This window comes from Leucoraja erinacea, chromosome 4 (assembly GCF_028641065.1).
Source record: "Leucoraja erinacea ecotype New England chromosome 4, Leri_hhj_1, whole genome shotgun sequence".
NCBI classification, from domain to species: domain Eukaryota; kingdom Metazoa; phylum Chordata; class Chondrichthyes; order Rajiformes; family Rajidae; genus Leucoraja; species Leucoraja erinaceus.
In genome coordinates this window covers 81,513,957-81,536,034 of record NC_073380.1, presented here as the reverse complement: position 1 = coordinate 81,536,034, position 22,078 = coordinate 81,513,957, and the positions used below count along the sequence as shown (strand labels likewise).

Genomic DNA, 22,078 nt, shown 5'->3' with positions numbered 1-22,078 from the left:
GAAGCAGTCAATGACCTGGATTTTATGGTCTGTGGCAAAGAAATGGTGCTTACTGCTGACCTCAAAAGAAAACCTCTAAAAACCTAGTGATCTCCACAGTGTGGATTTCGTCTTACCCAATGTTTATTTAATTCTGGCGTCAGTACTATCAGATCAGAGGAATAGCTTGAAGCAGGCTTGATGTAAAAAAAATGATGGTATCTGCATTCTGCACACTCGAGAACATAAAGATTGGTATATACACACATGATTAATGTGGTAGCCAAAATATCAAACGAACAAATAAAAATAATTATTAACTAATCTTAAAAAGGTTACATTTTGAAATAATCATCTTGATGGAATCAGTCTTGACACAAAATCTCAAAGTCTCTATAACACTTCATTCAAAAATGAAATCACATTTCACAAAAGTCTTTGCAGTCAGGCAAGGGAGTAAAATTGTGAACCTCTTAGCACTTTCAAGATTTTCACTTTCCACAACTTAAAATACCTGAGAAAGGAATGGAGTATTTAGCTGCCCTTGTATAATCTAGAGCACGTTGCCAGTTTTTCCATTTAACAGAAGTAATAGCTTTTTGTTTTGAGTATGCATGCACCAAAATGGATAGTGCAGTAGATATGGCCCACAAGGACTTCAGTAAGACTTTTGACAAGGTCCGACAAAGGAGACTGGTCTAAAAGATTAGGTTCCAAGATATCAACGGCAAATTGGCAAATTATATCAAAAATTGATTTGGCAATAGAAACAAAGGGCAATGGTAGATGGTCAGTTTGTGAATGGATGCCAGTAACTAGCGGTGTTCCATTGGGATTGGTGCTGGGACCCTTACTGTCAATGATTTGGATGTGGATTTAGAAGCATGATCAGCAAGTTTGCAGATGACACAAAGATTGGTGAAGTGGTTGCAGTGTGAAGGGTAGTCTCAGCTATCGGGTGATATCAAAGTGAAATGGAAGATTTTATCCTGATAAATGTGAAGCGATTAATTTTGGGAATACTAATGTGCTACAACATACACTATTCAACACATACAACAACAAGATTATTGGGAATATCAAAGAACAAAGGGACCTTGTGTACAAGTCCAAAGATCCTTGAAGGAGACATTGTGGTTAAGAATGTACATGGGATGCAGTTTTTCATTAGATGAGATACTGAATACAAAAGCAGGAAGGTTATGGAAACATCCAAACATAGAAAAATAGGTGCAGGAGTAGGCCATTCAGCCCTTCGAGCCAGCACCGCCATTCAATATGATCATGGCTGATCATCTAAAATCAGTACCTGCTTTTTCCCCATATCCCTTGATTCCTTTATCCCCAAGAGCTAAATCTAACTCTCTTGTGAACATCCAGTGAATTGGCCTCCACTGCCTTCTGTGGCAGAGAATTCCACAGATTCACAACTCTCCAGGTGAAGTTTTTCCTCATCTCAGTCCTAAATGGCCTACCCCTTAAGGGCCTGTCCCACTTGGGTGACATTTTCAGTGACAGCCTGAAAAGAGTTTGTCACGGCGTGGTCGGGGCATGACGCGGGATGCAGCATGTAGTGATGCGCGATGTTTCCCTGCCGCCCCTGGATTTTGGAATGTTCAGGCGACATCTGGGTGTGTTATCATGTCATGCACCCTGTCACACGTTGACGTGTACTGTCCTGCGGGTGTCGCCAACGTTAAATAAACAATTTATTTCTTTAAAAGTTATTGTAGATAAGTTAATTTCCAATGTGATTATTATTCTTCGGTGTAACCTTCTTGTGTTGTGAAGGCGCGTGATGCGGTGTGTCGTGGCTTGACGTGACGGTGACGCGGAGTGTCGTACAACTTGACAGCTTTTAGGGCGACTACGGGCGTCAGTCGCTGGCGTTCGTAGTTGCCAAAAAAAAAAATCGTAAAATGGGACAGGCTCTTTATTCTTAAACTGTGACCCCTGGTTCTGGACTCCCCCAACATCGGGAACATTTTTCCTGCATCTAGCCTGTCCTATCCTTCAAGAATTTTATATGTTTCTACAAGATCGCCTCGCATCCTTCTAAATTCCTCTCATCCTTCTAAATTCCGTGTGAATACAATTCTTTCATCATATATCAGTCCCGCCACCCGGGAATTAACCTGGTGAACCTACGCTGCACTCCCTTAATAGCAATAATGTCCTTCCTCAAATTAGCAGACCAAAATTGCATACAGCATGCCAGGTGCGGTCTCACCAGGGCCCTGTACAACTGCAGTAGGACCTCCTTGCTCCCAAACTCAAATCCTCTCGCAATTAAGTTTACTTCGCTGCCAACTCACCCAACCTATCCAATCACCCTGAAGCCTCAGAGCATCCTCATCGCAGCTCACACTGCCACTCAGCTTTGTGTCATCTGCAAACTTGGAGAGGTTACATTTAATTCCCTCGTCTGAATTGTTAATATATATTGTAAATAATCGGGGTCCCAGCACTGAGCCTTAAGGAACCCAACTAGTCACTGCCTGCCCTTCAGAAAAGGAACCGTTAATTCCTACTCTTTGCTTCCTGTCTACAAACCAGTTCTCTATCCATGTCATTTCCCTACCGCCAATAACGTGTGCTCTAATTTTGCACACTAATCTCTTGAGTGGGACCTATTCAAAGTCCAGATACACCACATCCACTGGCTCTCGTTTATCCATTCTACTCGTTACATCCTCCAAAAATTCCAGAAGATTAGTCAAGCATAATTTCCCCTTCATAAATGACTGACCGATTCTGTCACTGCTATAACATCTTTAATAACCGACAATCATCTTCCCCACAACCAATGTAAGGCTAACTGGTCTACAATACCCCATTTTCTCTCTCCCTCCTTTCTTAAAAAGTGGAGTTACATTGGCTACCCTCCTGTTCTCAGGAACTGATGCAGAGTCAAGAGAACATTGGAAAATGATCACCACGATTTCTAGAGCCACCTCCTTGGGTACTCTGGGATGCAGGCCGTCAGGCCCTGGGGCTTTATCTGCCTTCAGTTTACCGAACACCATTCCCGAACTAATGTGGATTCCCTTCCTTTCAAATCTCCCACTAGATCCTCGGTCCCCTAGTATTTCTGGGAGATTGTTTATTTCTTCCTTAGTGAAGACAGAACCAAAGTACTCGTTTAACTGTTCTGCCATTTCTTTGTTTCCCATTATAAGTTCACCTGTCTCTGATTGTAAAGGACCTACATTTGTCTTCACTAATCTTATCCTTTTAACTATTCTAAAGAAGTTTTTACAGTACAACTACACAATTGGCTTCTAGTTACCATACAATAGGAATGTTGTGGTAGCTCTGGAGAGGTGTAGAGAAGATTCGCCAGGAAGTCGCCAAGGTGGCAGCATTTCATTAATAAAGATAGACCAAGTTGTTTTTCATTGGAGTGAAGGAAGTTAAGTGGGGACTTAATAGAAGTATATACAATTATGAGGAGTATAGATGGGGAAAATGGTAAGAATCTTTTCCATTCAGAAGATTTAAGCAAGAGGGAAGGGATTTAGAGAGGATTTAATGGGGGTTCTTTTTCACCCAGAGAATGACGAGGATCTGGAATGCACTGCATTGGAATGTGGTAGAAGCAATAACAGTATCAACAAGTCAGAAGCATCTGGATGAGCACTTGAATGCTACATTGCTGGAAGATGGGATTAATTCACATATGTGCCCACTGTTTGGAATGGACGTGGTGGACTGAATGGCACGTTTTCATGCTGTGTGATTATGACTAATAGATTCTTCAACATTACGCTACAATCTCCAGGCTACAGACCTCAAAGTGCCGATCAACTAATTGAAAGTACTCCTGCAAAGGGATGGGCCCAGGAAAGGTGCACACAAAGTCTTTATGCTCTTCACTGGCAAATGTCTCTTCCAATTGCTGAATAAGTCCTTTTGTGATTAGCCAGAGATCTTCAAATTGGTCACATTGAATTCTGTACCGACCTGAGAAGTTAAATCAAAAATATAATAGCAGCAGTTTTCAGAGAATTAATATTTATTCATTACTTATTGGACAATAACTCCATCATTTACAACCCTTATTTGCTTATAAATGTTGATTGTTCAACTGTACCTCATTGTCACATGTGCCCAAGGAAAGTGAAAGTTTGTTTGCATATAGTTCATTTGCAATCCTACTATGTACTAGGCACAATCATACCAAGAATGTAAGACAGTACGCTACACAGTCAAGGGCCTGTCTCACTTGGGCGTCATTTGGCGCGTGGTGAGGCATGGTGGCGTATGCAGCGACACGCGGTAGCGCACGGCGCCCCAGGATTTTGGGATGCTCAAAATCCTCATGCGCCACCTGCGTGACGCGCAAATGATGCCCAAGTGGGACACAAAAGTTGCCATGTTATCAGCATCATCTTGTACCACTTAAAGGAAAACTTGCAGACATTTTCTTCCTCTGCTATTCCATCAATGCAAGCTTGAGGGACACTTCCTCTCCAACGTTGCACATTGCAGCCCTTGGGACTGAACATAAATTCTGTAGTTGGTAGAGAATCATCCTCTCCTTTTCTGTCAAAAGTGGCCATTTCTGATCCAAGGTTATCCAAGGTTATCCACCTGTACATTAACTCAAATTTTCACTCTCAACACATGTTTGGGTTATTTCCAACATTTAGTAGCATTAGATATCTAGTAACGTTCTGCCTCTCACAGAGTTTTAACCCTTTCTGGTCATCATAGAAACATAGAAAATAGGTGCAGGAGTAGGCCATTCGGCCCTTCGAGCCTGCACCGCCATTCAATATGAACATGGCTGATCATCCACTCAGTATCCCATACCTGCCTTCTCTCCATACCCCCTGATCCATTTAGCCACAAGGGCCACATCTAACTCCCTCTTAAATATAGCCAATGAACTGGCCTCAACTACCTCTGTGGCAGAGAATTCCACAGATTCACCACTCTCTGTGTAAAAAATGATTTTTCTCATCTCGTTCCAAAAAGACTTCCCTCTTATCCTTAAACTGTGACCCCTTGTTTTGGACTTCCCCAACATTGGGAATAATCTTCCTGCATCTAGCCTGTCCAACCCCTTAACAATTTTGTAAGTTTCTATAAGATCCCCCCTCAATCTTCTAAATTCTAGCGAGTACAAACCGAGTCTATCCAGTCTTTCTTCATATGAAAGTCCTGCCATCCCAGGAATCAGTCTGGTGAACCTTCTCTGTACTCCCTCTATGGCAAGAATGTCTTTCCTCCGATTAGGAGACCAAAACTGTACACACTACTCCAAGTGTAGTCTCACCAAGACCCTGTACAACTGCAGTAGAACTTCCCTGCTCTTATACTCAAATCATAACTTTGGAGAACTTGTCAAATCTCTTCTCAACTTTCCCAGTTCTAAAGACAACCCCTGATATTTTAAGCAGTGGTGATGAATATAAACCCCATTAAAATCATCACAAATTTTGTTTGTTTAAACAGCAATAACTTACTAACTTTTCTAAATGTCTTCAAATTGTCAAAAACCACAAAGTTTCCTCATAAAACAAAGTGAAGTAACTCAGCGGGTCAGGCAGCATCTCTAGCATGGATAGATTGGCATTTCACGTTGGAACCCTTCTTCAGACTGATTGTAGAAGTGAAGCTGCAAAAGAGAGGTGACGGGGAGGGGGGGTGGCAAGACAAAGCCTGGCAAGTGATAGGTGGACAAAGGTGTGGGGGATTTCTGATTGGCAGGTGGATGGAAAAAGGCTAGAGATAAAAACAAAACAAAAGGGTAAAATGGAAGAAGAGAAGAGAAGTGAAATGTGAAGCCAGAGGAAGTGATAGAAGTGAAAAGGTACAAAGGGATGAGATCGATATGGGAATGATCGATATGGGAAGGGGAGTTATAATGGTTAGCAACCAGAAGATCCAATAGACCTTGACAGTCCGAGCGTAAGTGTTTGGCTAAATGGCCTCGGCGATGTAAAGGAGGCCATATCAGGAACACCGAACGCAGTAGATAAGACTAGAGAAGGCACATGTGAACTTCCGTCTCACCTTAGGGTGGCAAAAAATGGGAAGACGAGTTAAAAAGAGTTTGCAATTGGCAGACCCAGTAGGCCTTGGCAAATCGAACACGTGTTCGGTAAAATGGTTGCCTAATTTATACTTAGTCCTGCCAATGGAGGCCATATTCGGAGGAGACCAAACACCCCCCTCTTCTGCTTACCAAAGAGAATACTTTCTCTGCTACTCGTCTGCAACCTTCAGTGGTGCAGCAGTAGAGTTGCCGGCCTACAGCTACAGAGACATTGGATGCTGTATGTACAGAGTTTGTATGTTCAGACTGTGACTGTGTGGGTTTTCTCTGGGTGCTCCGGTTTCCTCCCACATTCCAAAGATGTGCAGGTTTATTGGTTCATTGGCTTCTGTAAATTGTCCCCAGTGTGTATGATAGAACTAGTATATAGAAGATCGTTGGTCAGCATGGACTCAATGGGCCGAAAGGCCTGTTTCCACACGATCTCTAAACTAAACTAAACCAAACCAAACCAAACCTGGAAGGGCTGCTGGGGTCCTTGGGTGGATGTAAAGGATTAGGCGTAGGAACAGAGGTTATATCTTCTTGGAATCAGCCTTAAACACCTTGGGAGAGAGTGGTTTGGGTGGGGAGGATGAGTGAACCAAGGAGTTGCAGTGAAAGTACTCTCTACTGAAAGGGGGGTGGGATGGCGGAGGGCTCATCCCATTATGGCTTGCTTTACATCGACAGAACCAAGCATGGACTAGGCAACCATTTTGCCGAACAGGGCCCGAAACCCAGTTTTGATCCTGACCTCTGGTGCTGTCTGTCTGGAGTTTGCATGTTCTTCCTGTGACTGTATGCGTTTCTTCCAATTGCTCAGGTTTCCTCCCAAATCTCAAAGACATGCACATATGTAGGTTAACTGGCCTCTGTAAATTGCCCCTAATGTGTCGGGAGTGGATACGGATGTGGGATAATAAAGAATCAGTGTGAATGGTGATCAATTATGGTATTTTTCAATCAATTCAATCAAAAAAACAGGATGAGCATGTTATCTGAAATTAAAGATTTCAGTGTTAATGCAATCAGGCCATAATTTGTTGAAAAAGGAGGACCTTTGAATGTCCTGTGAATGCTTGATCTCAAGAACAGATGTGGAAGAGATAGAAACAGAGAAAGGGATAGTGACCTTAGAAGGGACAGGGTTGGGAGGAAATGTGGTCTAGGTAGCTGTGGGAGCCAGTGGGTTTGTTCTACATATCAATAAACAGTTTGTTTCTCGAAATGGAGAGTGTTCCAGAAAGGAGAAAGACGTAACTGGAAATGAATGAGGGCAATGTGGAAATTAGTGTCAACGTTAATGAAATTGACAAGTACAGGAGTATAGTACCAATGCAGTCATCATTACAGCAGAGAAAGAGTTCTGAAGTGGTGCCATGGGAGATTTGAAAGGCTGCTCTGTGTAGCCAAAAAAAGTTGAATTACCGATGGCCTATGGGAGTACCCTATACCTTTCGTCTGTAGAAAGTAGGAGACATCAAAAGGAAGGTCATTCAAAGTAAGCACAAGTTCGGCCAGGCAGAGGAGAGTGCTAGTGGAGAGCAACTGTTTGGACCAATGCTGCATACATTTAGGGTTACTCCAGATTCCAGCATGTGCTGTCACTCATGTCTCCAAAAATCTCATGAACAAACCATCTGCACTTCTGGAATGAAATGCAAAGGCATGTATTAGAATTTAATGGCCTTAACCATTCTGCAGCTGTGAATATTATTAACAGGACTCCTTCCAAAACCCATACAGCAATCCTTTTCAAAGGCCAAGCATCAAGGCCTTCCAGTGATTTGTCCCTGCCAGCCAGCATGGGAACACTAATTCTATAATGCTGTAAACTGAAGAACTGAACATAGTGTTCACAATTATAACCTCTTTAAATGTAGCTGGATAACATGCAGGAGACAGAGTAATCAGGAAAGGAATTATGCCCTTGGTATCATCCTTGTTGAAACATGACTAACTGAAGATGTACAGGACAGGAAAGCAGGAGCCAATCATAAATGCTAGACTTTTGAGTTGGAAAAGAAGGCACAAGTAGGCAAGAGTTAATTCCACTACATTAATTCCACACACAAACTTAAAAAGCAGAGGGACTATTTGGCACCAGACATCAGTGCTCATCGTCAGGATAGAATAAGTCTTTCCGTACAAGTTCAACCTTTGCAAATATTCAGTGCGAGATCTTATTTTCTGGTGTCACATTTTTAACCAACTGGGGAAAAAATAATTTTGTCAACATTGCACCTCATTTCTGCTCGATACAATGGGAACCACAATGCCAAAAGCTTCAAAAAGGTCATATATAACAATAAGAAATTTAATATGACAACTAACAATCAAATCAACGAGAGAACCACTACTAGTACAGATTACTTTTAAGTATATACTTCACACGCTTCACCTAAACACATGAATTAACAGACTCTTTTAAAATAATCCTAGGCAGAACCGAGCCATTCTCTCATAACCTGCAATTCTTCTCTGATTGCCAGAGGCACTGGCACAAGGTCAGTAGTGATCCCAGAAGATCACAAAACCCTCTGACTTAGAGTAAAAGGTTTAAGTGAACCATAAAGTATCAAAAATTGAAACCAGACATTTTTTTCTCCCCATAAACAGGGTCTATCAGATAACTATGTGAAAACATTTATGATTGCAATTTAGGAGCTGATACTACTTTGCAAACTTACTTATTCTATATGATGATGTACATTGTGATTAACAGAGGGAAGGGACAGAAGCACAAAACTGAGAAGTAGATTCAAAAGAGTAACTATAATTCCTGAAATTAGATATGCTCCCTTATTACATGTTACAAGCAAGGGGTAGTAGCTGTTCTTAGTTAATTTGAAGGCAGTTAATGGAGATAATCACAGAAGATCATACTCACTTGATGTCTTTGAGGATAAAAGTGTAATCGTTGACCCTGAGAGTAATTTGAATCCCAAGACATTCATCTGCTCGTGATCTGACTCTCCAAGAAAATCTGTTTTTTATAAAGGAAAATGGTAAATTAGCCTAAGTGTAAGCATAACTAAATAATATCCACACAGAAAGCCTCTGCCACAAGTTTAACATCGAAGTTACTCACTAGATTTAATGAATATGATAAGATATACACTCCTGAATTGATTGATCAGCATGTTTTAAAATTGAAGGTGAACTTCAAGAGACAAAAATATCCCATTACAGCTCTATCAAGATGTTGTCTTGCATAGTTTAGGAAAACAATTTTGGTGCCATTTACAAAAGCATAGCTGAGGGGTATAAAATGTAACTCTATATTACATACACATGATAACAATTACCTATACTGAGCTTTCTACAAGTTCCAAATGGAAAAGATCTACTAAGGTTCTGCGTATCCATCTGCCCTGGAAGATCTTGGGTCCAGTTCTGTCCTGATTTCATTAACCCCAGCATTAAAATGCTGCAGCTGAGCTCAATATCTAGGTTAATGAGAACGAGTGGGCTTGTTGTCTAGTAAGTTTTGCTGAATGTGAAAGGCAAGAACAAAATTAGTTTCAGCTGCCACACTCACTAACTAACATGAAAGATTAAACCAGAACATGAAAAATGCTAAGGATACAGCAGGATAAAGATCAATTACATATATGGGTGAGAAATGGTAGATGGAGTTTGATCCGGGCAAATGTGAGGTGTTGCACTTTGGGAGGTCAAATGTAAGGGGAATGTGTACAGTTAGTGGCAAGACCCTGAACAACATAGATATATAAAAGGATCTTGGGCGTAGGAACCATAGCACCCTGAAAGTGGCAACAAACGTAGATTGAGAGGTAAAGAAGTTGTATGTCTGCTTGCCTTGATCGATTGGGACATTGAGTATAAGAGACAGGAAGTCATTTTGCAGCATTATAAAACATTGGTTAGGCAGCATTTGGTGTGTGCATTCTAATTGCCTCAGTACAGGAAGGACATGAAGGCTGTGGAGTGGGTGCAGAAGAGGTTTATCTGGATTTAAGAATATTAATTATAAAGAGAAGTTGGACACATTTGGATTATCTTTGCTGGAGTGTTGGAGGTTGAAGGGAGACTTGATAGAATTATACAAAATGATTAGAGGCATGTATAGGGTAAATAGTCATAACCTTTTTCTGCAGGATAAAAATCACAAAGACAAGAGGGCATACCTTTAAGATCAGAGGCAGAAAAGTTGAAGAGAGAGGTGTGGGGTGAGTTTTTTTTAAATATACAGATGCCTGGAACACACTGCCAGTGGTGGTGGTGGAAGCGGAAATTATGGTGGTGTTAAGAGGTTTTAAGAGAGGCACATGAATGTGCAAAGAGACAAGGGATATGGATCATGTGCGGGCAGAAGGGATGTTTAATTTGGCATCATGCTTGGCTCAGGCATCGCCTATACCAATGCCGAACTGATCCTAAATGTTGTGAATGAGCTGCAATGCTCTTCACCAGCAGAAGAAAAATGATAGATGAAATAACATGGAAAATTAAAAATGTTTTAGCAACCAAATGTGTTATATTAATATTAATTTTACATGCAGCCACAATTAGTATGTCGTAATTATTTAGAAAAACAATTCTGGTGTGGAGTGCTTACCTGGAAAAAGAACGGAGATATTTACAGGTGGCTTATTTATGTCAATTGTTATTTTGTGAACAGCATTCTTAGATGGTTGAACTGGTTGGCAAATTAACTTGAGAGGCAAACTAAATGTGCACTGTGCAATTCGAGGAACACCTGCAAAGCAAGATTGCTGTTAAAATTTCCAAATGAAAATTTGCGTTTCACAGCTTTAGTTTCTAAAGCTATAATCGAAAAAACTACCTGATGAATGATCATTGACTTCAAACATCACCTCTGTTTCTCTCCCCTCATGTGCTGCCTCACTTGCTGAGTACCTTCAACATTTACTGTTTGTAATAAACTCCATTACAGCTTTCTTTACATCATTGAGACCAAGCTTAGAATAGGCGACCATTTATACAAGCACATAGAGTCATAGAGTGATACAGTGTGGTAACAGGCCCTTCGGCCCAACTTGCCCACACCGGCCACCAGTCCCACCTGCCTGCGCTTGGTCCATATCCCTCCAAACTTGTCCTATCCATGTACCTATCTAACTGTTTCTTAAACATTGTGATAGTCCCAGCCTCAACTACCTCCTCTGGCAGCTTGTTCCATAAACCCACCACCCTTTGTATGAAAAAGTTACCTCTCAGATTCCTATTAAATCTTTTGCCCTTCACTTTGAACCTATGACCTCTGATCCTCAATTCCCCTACTCTGGGCAAGAGATTCTGTGCATCTACCTGATCTATTCATAGAAACATAGAAAATAGGTGCAGGAGTAGACCATTTGGCCCTTGAGCCTGAACCGCCATTCAATATGATCATGGCTGATCATCCAACTCAGTACCCTGTATCTGCCTTCTCTCCATACCCCCTGATCCCTTTAGCCACAAGGGTCACACATCTAACTCCCTCTTAAATATAGCCAATGAACTGGCCTCAACTACCTTCTGTGGCAGAGAATTCCAGAGATTCACCACTCTCTGTGTGAAAAATGTTTTCCTCATCTCGGTCTCGTGGTTTTATACACATCGATAAGATCACCCCTTATCCTTCTGCACTCCAAGGAATAGAGACCCAGCCCACTCAACCTCTCCCTATAGCTCAGACCATCTAGTCCTGGCAACATCCTCACAAATCTTATCTGAAACCTTTCAAGCTTCACAATATCTTTCCGATAACATGGTGCCCAAAACTTAACACAATACTCTAAATGTGGTCTCACCAACATCTTATACAATTGCAACATGACCTCACAACTTCTATACTCAATGCTCTGACTGATGAAGGCCATTGTGCCAAAAGCCTTTTTGACCACCTTATCTACCTGCAACTTGACCATCAAGGAACCATGCATTCCCAGATCCCTCTGCTCCACAACACTCCCCAGAGTCCTACCATTCACTGTGTAGGGTCTCACTCGTCCCAAAATGCAAACACCTCACATTTCTCTGTATTAAATTCCATCAGCCCTTCCTCAGCCCACCTGGCCAATCGATCAAGATCCTGCTGGAATCTTTCACTACCATCTTCACTATCTGCAAAACCACCCACTTTTGTATCATTAGCAAACTTGCTAATCTTGCCCTGTATGTTCTCATCCAAATCATTGATGTAGATGACAAATACCGAACCCCGAGGCACACCACTAGTCACAGGCCTCCAGCCCGAGAACTAACCATCCACCATCACCCTATGCTTCCTTCCATGAAGCCAATTTGCTACCCATTCAGCTATCTCTCCTTGGATCCCATGCAAGAACCTTCCAGAGCAGCGTACCATGCTGAACCTTGGCAAATGCCTTACTGAAATCCATGTAGAAATCTTCTGCTCTGCCCTCATCGACCTTTTTGGTCATGTCTTCAAAAAACTCAATCAGATTTGTGAGGCACGATCTCTCACGTACAAAACCATGCTGACTATCCTTAATCAGCCCTTGCCTATCCAAATGGCTGTATAACCTATCCCTTAGAATACTCTCTCGTAACTTTCCAACTACAGATATTAAGCACTTCTTGAATAAAGTTAAAGTCCTGTCCCACGGTACGAGTTCATTCCAAGAGCAAAAATTTAAACTCGGGAGAGCTTAAGGGAAAGCACGGAGAATGAACGTAGCGGGTATGTCCGAGCTCAGGGACATCTAGAGCGCTAACGGCAGGTACTCGGGAAGACTCGCTAACGGCAGGTAAGCACGGGAAGACTCGTGAAGATTTTTCAACATGATGAAAAATGTCCACGAGAGCCCCGAGTAGCGACAAGCGGCCATTACCGTAAATCTCCGAGTTCGAATCAGGGCCAACTCGGGAGAACTCTTGGAATGAACTTGTACCGTGGGACAGGGCTTTTACAACATTTGCCACTCCCCAGTCTTCCGGTACCTCTCCTGTATTTAAGGACGACTTGTAAGTTTCAACCGGGGCTCCCGCAATTTCCTCTCTAGTTTCCAACAATGTCCTCGGATATATCTGATCAGGCCCTGGAGATTTGTCTACTTTCCTACACAATAGTACCTTCAGTCCTTCATCCTACTGTCTTTCTCCTCCTCAAATAAACACGTGCTCTATATGCCAAGGCCCACCTCCGACTGGCTGCTAACCATTTTAACTACCGTTCTTATTCCCGTTCCCACCTTTTTGTGGGCTCCTCAATTGCCAGAGTTAGGCTACAAGGATACTGGAAGAACAGCACTTCATATTCTGCATTGATAGCTTACAACCCAATGAACATTGAATTCTCCAATTTCAAGTAATCCCTCCCAAATTCCGTATCTTTCCCCTACTCCCATTCCCACCCAGTTGCTTTTGTAATCTTATCCGCATTATTGGAATCTCCCCCAGCTTTACACTCTCATACTTGGCAATGGCATAAGACGGTTTTGTTCCAAAATTCTCTGCAATCATTATTGGTTATGCTCAGTATGACAGGATTTGAATGGGCCAGCATTGGAATTTGTTCTCCTCAAAGAGCTTTTAATTATTCCATAAGAAATATATATTTGCCAAATTAAATTGGCTCAATGACAATCAGAGGATTTCCCGATTAAAATTATTTATGTTTAGTTATATGAGGATACAAACAAACACATTTAGTGGAGATCCGATTCCATAATGCTAACATTATCAGAAAATTCAAGTACTCTGCTTCAAAGATTAGTGTCTATACATTGATTAGGATTTTTTGCTGTTGTGATGATGACTTTGGTTTTTGTTTTGATAAAGCAGCCAAAGCCAAATGCCACAATTGTGTTATCAAATATCACACTTAAATTCATATTTATTTAATACTTCCCCTTCCCCATCACGCAGATCCTTTCCCCTCCTTGATCTGCTTCATTTCATACCCTCACTCTTCTGAGTCCCCTATTTCACGCACCCCACACCTGTTCCCTTCCACCCCTCTGCCCCTTCTACCCGTTTTCCCTCCCTCTGGTTTTACATTTCACTCCTCATCTTCCTTCCTTATTTGATTTCATGTCTGCTCCCTTTTGTCCCCGGTATAACTGTGCCCACCCATCTGCTAATCACCCCTATTCACAATCCATCTATCACATTCTGGTTCTTGCCCCTCTCATTTCCCTCACTCCTCTGCTCCATCAGTCTGAAAAATGGAGCACATGCTGGCTTATAACAAAAATCGACACAAAGTGCTGGAGTAACTCAACGGGTCAGGCAGCATCTTTGGAGAAAAAGGACAGGTGATGTTTCAGGTCAGGAGCCTTCTTCAGACTGTCCATTTCCTTCCAAGCAGATGTTGCTTGACCTGCTGAGTTGTTCCAATGTTCTGTTTTTGTTCCAGATACCAGCATTGCAGTCTCTTTTGTCTACGTAAAATTTTAAATTATTTTAATTAACATCCAAGACCATAGAAACATAGAAACATAGAAAATAGGTGCAGGAGTAGGCCATTCGGCCCTTCGAGCCTGCACCGCCATTCAATATGATCATGGCTGATCATCCAACTCAGTATCCCGTACCTGCCTTCTCTCCATACCCCCGATCCCTTTAGCCACAAGGGCCACATCTAACTCCCTCTTAAATATAGCCAATGAACTGGCCTCAACTACCTTCTGCGGGAGAGAATTCCAGAGATTCACCACTCTCTGTGTGAAAAAAGTTTTCCTCATCTCGGTCCTAAAAGATTTCCCCTTTATCCTTAAACTGTGACCCCTTGTTCTGGACTTCCCCAACATAGGGAACAATCTTCCTGCATATAGCCTGTCCAACTCCTTAACAATTTTGTAAGTTTCTATAAGATCCCCCCTCAATCTTCTAAATTCTAGCGAGTACAAACCGAGTCTATCCAGTCTTTCTTCATATGAAAGTCCTGACATCCCAGGAATCAGTCTGGTGAACCTTCTCTGTACTCCCTCTATGGCAAGAATGTCTTTCCTCAGATTAGGAGACCAAAACTGTACGCAATACTCCAGGTGTGGTCTCACCAAGACCCTGTACAACTGCAATAGAACCTCCCTGCTCCTATACTCAAATCCTTTTGCAATGAATGCTAACATACCATTCGCCTTCTTCACTGGCTGCTGCACCTGCATGCCTACTTTTAATGACTGGTGTACCATGACACCCAGGTCTCATTGCATCTCCCCCTTTCCTAATCGGCCACCATTCAGATAATAATCTACTTTCCTGTTTTTGCCACCAAAGTGGATAACCTCACATTTATCCACATTATACTGCATCTGGCATGCATTTGCCCACTCACCCAGCCTATCCAAGTCACCTTGCAGCCTCCTAGCATCCTCCTCACAGCTAACACTGCCCCCCAGCTTCGTGTCATCCGCAAACTCGGAGATGTTGCATTCAATTCCCTCGTCCAAATCATTAATATATATCGTAAATAATTAAGATGAACCCGGAACTGGTAACTAAAATTAAAGTATTGTAAAGTCTGTTAAGATGTGGAGGAGATGGTGGGGAGATGCCTAGGGCAATGGTAGTTGGTGGATAGTGAGGCAAGAAACTATGCTAATTACTGAATTAATTATGAAAATGGGTAAGGTTCTCGCAAATGGAATATTATGTGAGCATTTGTAACATTGTCCATAATGTTAGGAAAATAAAATAATCATCTGAATGGTGAGAGATTACAAAGCTTCATTTTAAAGAATCTGGATGTCCAAGACACGATTTACGGAAGGCTATGATGCTTGTACAGCAAGTAAATCAAAAAGATAATAGAATATTGTTGAATAGAATTGAATACAAAGACAGGCTGATATTTTTCACACTGTAGTCTGGCTCAGCCAGTGGTAACTAGGAATACACTGGGTGACAACCACAAATAGTTTGGTGACACAAATAGTCTGGAGAGACAGTTGACAGCACGGAAAAAGACAGCAGCCGGGACAGGCTGGGTTAGCATCCCAGTCTGTGTCCTTCGTGAGAAAGACACCCAATAAAGCCAGGGAAAGGCCTAATGAACCACCGTGGCCTAAAAATCCATCAGGCGAGAATGAAATGCTCGGAGAAGGAGAAAGAGGTGGAGCGCACAGGCCTTGAACCTGGTGAGACGCAGGAGGAGCTCGGCCAGGACTCACCCCACAGAGCCCAGTCCCTCCATGCACTAGAGTCTCCCAACCACTGCAGAGTAGTTATTAAGATAGCTGATCCGTGGGCGGTTGCTGCTGGGACGAAAGTTGGGGCCTGATCAACCCCGGCTGGGTCGCCTGGGCGAGGGTGTCTGATGTTGTGAGACTCGAAACACCCGATGACCCCTGGTCACATAACTGAGGATGCGTCCTAGCGCATCTAGAAGATGGATATTTTTCACACAGGTTATTCTTTAGTTTAACAGGCCATTGATGAAGGTTTCGGCCCGAAACATTGCCTATTTCCTTCGCTCCATAGATGCTGCCTCACCCGCTGAGTTTCTCCAGAATTGTTGTCTACCATTGATGAGACATGTTGAGCTCTATGTACAATATTGACCTGTTTTAAGGAAGGATATGATTGCATTGGTAGTAGTGCAGAGCACCTGGAATAGGCAGTTATCTAGTAAGGAAAGATTGACAGATTGGATTTGTACCTGCCTTGGAGCAAGAAGGGACTTGATTGAAACAAATAAAGGTCATTAAAGTGCCGGTCCTACTTACGCAATTTTTTTCGGCGACTGCCGGCACCCGTCATTGTCGCAGCAGGTCGCCGAAAACTTTCAACATGAAAAACTAGAAAAAGGTACGACTCTTTGGGTGATTACTCATGACCATACAGGTGTCACCCCGCAACATGTTCGGCGACCTGCTGCGACTATGATGGGTGCCGGCGGTCGCCGAAAATACTGCGTAAGTGGGACAGGCCCTTTAGGCTTTGACAGGGTGGATTTTGAGAAGAAAAGAAACAAACTGCTCAAAGAACTCTGGGTTAAATAGCATCAAGGGAGTAGTGGGACGATTCTCTCTGTACTCAGCCCTGATGCACGGTCTTGAACTGAAACTTTGATCACCCCATTGCCTCCACAGATGCTGCTTGACTAGCCAAGTTCTTTCAGCAGTTTGTTTTTTGCTCTGAATTCCAGCATCTTGTATCTGGATTTTAAAGGATGTTTCCTCTTTTAGGATAATCTAGAACTAGACATTTTAAAGTACATGGCCTGTTCATTTAAAGCAGATGAGGAAAATTATTTTTTTCTCAGATGTTCATGAGTCTTTGGAACTCTCGTCTTCAAAGAATAGTAGAAGCAGAGGCGGATAGACATTTGATAAGTAATAAGGTGAACGGTTATATTATGGTTATGTGGTTAGACGGGAGTGATATGTTGCGGGCTCAATACGATTCGCCACAATCTCATTGAATGTCTGAACAGGATGAAAAGACAAAATGGCCTACTCCTGCTCCTAATTTATATGTCCATATGTGATTTTGCTTCTAAGTTGGCTTTTTATATGCAACAAATTCAATCTTAACATAAAGGAGCACCAAACTGAAAGTGAACCCCCATCCATTCATACAGTGAAGGAGCTTAATTCTCTGTCAATCTCTGTGCTGACTGAAACTTTATTCCTGACATTTGTTTATAAGTAACTTCGACAAAAATAATTTATTTTTATGTACAAAGGAAATGAAAAGGAATTCATAGATTTAATTCCAGACAGAGATGCATTTAGGAGGAAACGAGAGAAAATCCATTTGACCTATAGTAAGCACAGGTCAATGTTGAGTTCATTAATAAATGAAAGGCTTGTGTAACTTCTGTGGATTCTGGCATAAGCAAAGATGCTTTCACTCAAAATAATTTCCCATATAAAATACATGCTGCTTCGTGCAATACTTTTGATTACTCTAAATGCCATAATTCATATCTATATTTAAACCAACTATATTATGCCATTTAATGCACAGTACTAAAATGGACAGGACAGAAGAACTGGTCATTTTTAATCTGGGGAATTGATTTTAATGACAGATCCATAAATTTAAATTGTTAGCGATATTTTCACAATTTTACCACTCATTCTGGTACACCTTACAAATCTGACTTTTTTTTGATGATGTGACCAAAAAGATTGATGAAGGCAGACCTATAGATGATCTATATATGGATTTCAGCATGGCATTCAACAAAGTTCAGCATGGTAGACAGTTCTGGAAGGTTAGATCCCATGGGATCCAAGGAGAGATAACCGAATGGATAGAAAATGGGCTTCATGTAAAGAAGCAGAAGGTGATAGTGGAAGTTACACAAAAATGCTGGAGAAACTCAGCGGGTGCAGTAGCATCTATGGAGCGAAGGAAATAGGTGACGTTTCGGGCCGAAACTCTTCTTCAGATAGTGGAAGGTTGCTTTGACGACTGGAGGCCTGTGACCAGTGGTGTGCCTCAAGGTTCGGTGCTGGGCCCATTTCTGTTTGTCATCTTTATCAATGATTTGGATGAGAACGTACATGGTATGATTAGCAAGTTTGCAGATGACACTAAAGTGGGAGGTATTGTAGATAGTGAAGATGGTTGCCTAAAGTTGCAGTAGGATCTTGATCGGTTGGACAGGTGGGCTGAGGAACGGTTGATGGACTTTGGTGCATTTTGGGAAAAATAACATGGACAGGACCTACACAGTGAATGGGAAAGGCTCTGGAGAGTGTTGTAGAGCAGATGGATCTAGGAGTGGTGGTACACCGTTCATTAAAAGTGGCATCACAGGTACATAGGGTGAACAAAAATGCTTTTGTGTTGTGTTCAGTTCTGGGTACCATGTTATACAAAAGATGTTGTCAAGCTGGAAAGTGTGCAGAGAAGATTTTCGAGGATTTTGCCAGGACTCGAGGGCCTGAGCTATAGGGGGAGATTTAGCAGGTTAGGACTCTATTCCTTGGAGCGCAGAAGGATGAAGGTTGATTTTATAGAGGTATACAAAATCATGAAAGGAATAGATCGGGTAAACGTATGTACAAAGTCTTTTCTGCCCAGCGAAGGGGAAATCAAGAGTGGGAGGACATGGGTTTAAGGTAGGGGGGAAAAGATTTTATAGGAATCTGAGGGGCAACTATTTTTACACAAAGGGTGGTGGGTGTATGGAATGAGCTGCTGGATGAGGGAGTTGAGGCAGGTACTATCGCAACGTTTAAGAAACATTTGGACAGGTACATGGAAAGGATAGGTCTAGAGGCAGGAGCAGAAATCCCGGGGGGGCCAGGGGGACCCCGTTTTGAGAGGTGGGGGACGAACACCCCCATTTTTGGTAATCCGGATTTTAAAACTCGGTGAAATCTCCGCTTTCCGCGAGACAGTGGTGGTGGGGCCGATGATCGAGGGCGCTGATTGGACAAGAGAGACGTCGGTCAGCAGGCAATAGGGGCGGGGACATGATGTCGGCGTGGTGGAGGAGGGGGGCCGATGATCGAGGATAGAGGGCGCTGATTGGACAAGAGAGAGACGTCGGTCAGCAGGGGCAATAGAGGGCGGGACATGATGATCCAATTGGTGGCGTGATGATTGGAGGAGGGAGGTGTCGGTCAGAGCGGACCTGGGTGTCATGGTTGAAGGTAGGGAGGTGCAGGCACTGAGGATAGAGCGCAGTTCATTGCAAAAGGATTTGAGTATAGGAGCAGAGAGGACTGAAGTTGCAGGGTATCTCACACCTGGAGTATTGCGTACGTTTTGACACTAAGCTCACCAGACTGGGGGGCAGTGAAGAAAGACTTAGTTGTTTATACTCTCTGATTGAGAGGGGATCTTATAGAAACTTACAAAATTCTAGGACAGACTGCAGGGTGATTCTTGGATAGTCCAGGACAAGGGGTCACAGCTGGATAAAGGGGAAATCCCTTTAAAACCGAGATGGGAAAACTTGTTTGGCAGAGAGTGGTGAATCTCAGAACTAATCTGCCATAAATGTGAGGGTTATGGCTATATTTAAGAGGGATTTTGGTGGCTAAAAAGGGTACAGGAAAGCAGACGGGATACTGAGTTTGATCTAAATGGTGCAGGCCGATTGGGAATGGCCTAACCTAATTTCTAGATGCAGCGAGTGACAGGATCGATCCCGGGTCTCCAGCGCCGCAATGGGACCATCCCCGTCCCCACCCGGTCCCCCCCCGGTGCCCCCATGGTACAGACAGGAGCGGTGCACCCAGGCCCAAAGCCAGCGCAGAGAAACAACGCTAAACCCAGCTCAACTCTGCCTGCCAACGACGGGCCAGTAGGCATGCATGTGCAGCAGGCAAGCAAGGCTGTAGTAAAAGAAAGTGAATGGTATGTTAGCTTTCATTGCAAAAGGATTTGAGTATAGGAGCAGAGAGAGGTTCTACTGCAGTGCCGGTACAGGGTCGTGTGTGTGTGCGGTCCCTCCTGATGTTTTCATAGCGATTTCCACCTAGAGGGGACAGGCCAAACGCAGGCAGGTGGGAATGTATAGATACATTATTGGTTTTTGGGCGGGAGTGCCGTGAGACGGATACTTCATTGCCCAGCTTTATAAACTATATGATATTCTCTGGGATGTCAGGACTGTCTATTTATGACAATGATTATTAATAAAGACTGGATAGACTTGGTTTATACTCTCTAGAAATTGTAGAATATCATTTACATTTATACAACATTTCCCATAAAAGCAGCAGAAGAAGCTTATTGTTGCTATAATCATAGTAGATTCCCCGCTGTTTGAATACACAACTGGCTTCCCAAAACAAAAACAAAAGAATTAGTTGCAGCCTCATTATGGTCACCGAGAATTTTTCAGCATGTTGAAAAATTAGCGGCGATTAGAATGAAGTCACCGTGTTGCGCCAATTTTTGAGCCGCAGATGGGTCGCAAGGAGGTCCTAGTGGGTTGCGAGGAGGTCAAAGGTTCACGTAGGTTGGAGCCGGTGCTAACCAGTGATTTTCATTGGCTCAATGGGGGGAAAAAAATAAGCAGTAGTTTTCAGATCCAAAGAACCGACTGGTTAAATGTCCACCGAACTTCACAGCCGTGTATCTCTGGCTTCGTAAAAGTTGTCTCCACTCCTTCTCCCCCCACCTCTCTTAAAGAACTTACCGTACATTGTGCTTTAGCTGTCTTAATTACAGTGCCTATTTATCGCGATGTGTGTCTGTATCACCTTGGCTTTGCACAAGGGAATTAGACAGCGCTCCCCCACTTGCCCTGGGAGGGTGTGTGTGTGTGCGCGGTGTGTGTGTGAGACCACACCTAGACACTAGGTGAGACCACACCTGGAGTATTGCGTACAATTTTGGTCTCCAAATCTGAGGAAGGACATTATTGCCATAGAGGGAGTGCAGGACGGTTAGATGATTGGCAGGACCTTTGACTGGCTAAGAATTTAGGGATCAGGGGGTATGGAGCAGAAGATTGCGATGTTAGGGAAGTACAAGGGGAGCTTACTTAAAAAAACCGAGATGAGAAGATTTTTCACACAGAGAGTGGTGAATCTCTGGAACTCTCTGCCACAGAGGGTAGTTGAGGCCAGTTCATTGGCTATATTTGTTAGATGGCGGTAAGGGGATCAGGCTCGAAGAGGCAGGTACGGGAATGGCCTGACAGCCTGCTCAATTGAATTTCTATGTTTCTATTTCTATGTGTCTGTGTGTGTGTGTGTGTGTGTGTGTGTGTGTGTGTGTGTGTGTGTGTGTGTGTGTGTGTGTGTGTGTGTGTGTGTGTGTGTGTGTGTGTGTGTGTGTGTGTGTGTGTGCGCGCGGTGTGTGTGTGTGTGTGTGTGTGTGCGCGTGTGTGTGTGTGTGTGTGTGTGCGTGTGTGTGTGCGTGTGTGTGTGTGTGTGTGCGTGCGTGTTCCACTCTGACAGTCGCTGTTCCAGTTCCCGGTTTTTCAGGCGACTGCCGGCAACTTGACAGTCACCGGCAGTCCGCTGAAAAATCGCCTAAGTGGGACAGGCCCAAAGGAGCACTAGACTCAAATGACTGAGTCAGCGTATAAGTGTCTAGAAGGAGAGTGCTGAAGGTAAGAAAATTCAGGAGTTAGTTCTTGGGGTTGTACAGCTGGAAAAGATTCCAGAAATATGGAGGGGGCCAACCTGTGAAAGGATTTAA

The 22,078-nt window shown here is 43.0% G+C and overlaps 1 protein-coding gene across 3 annotated transcripts in view; it reads right to left on the bottom strand.

The window, feature by feature from the left end:
* The window catches only part of bbs9 (Bardet-Biedl syndrome 9), a 373,121-nt gene that overhangs the window by 265,421 nt on the left and 85,622 nt on the right, over positions 1-22,078 (bottom strand). For 2 of the 3 annotated variants that reach the window (XM_055634652.1, XM_055634653.1), the window contains exons 15-17: positions 10,608-10,748; positions 8,916-9,011; positions 3,770-3,942 (exon numbers count right to left, since the gene is read on the bottom strand). In XM_055634652.1, coding sequence (XP_055490627.1) covers positions 3,770-3,942; positions 8,916-9,011; positions 10,608-10,748 — 410 coding nt within the window. The remainder of the gene's footprint in view (positions 1-3,769; positions 3,943-8,915; positions 9,012-10,607; positions 10,749-22,078) is intronic. The other variant, XM_055634651.1, reaches the window with a different exon arrangement.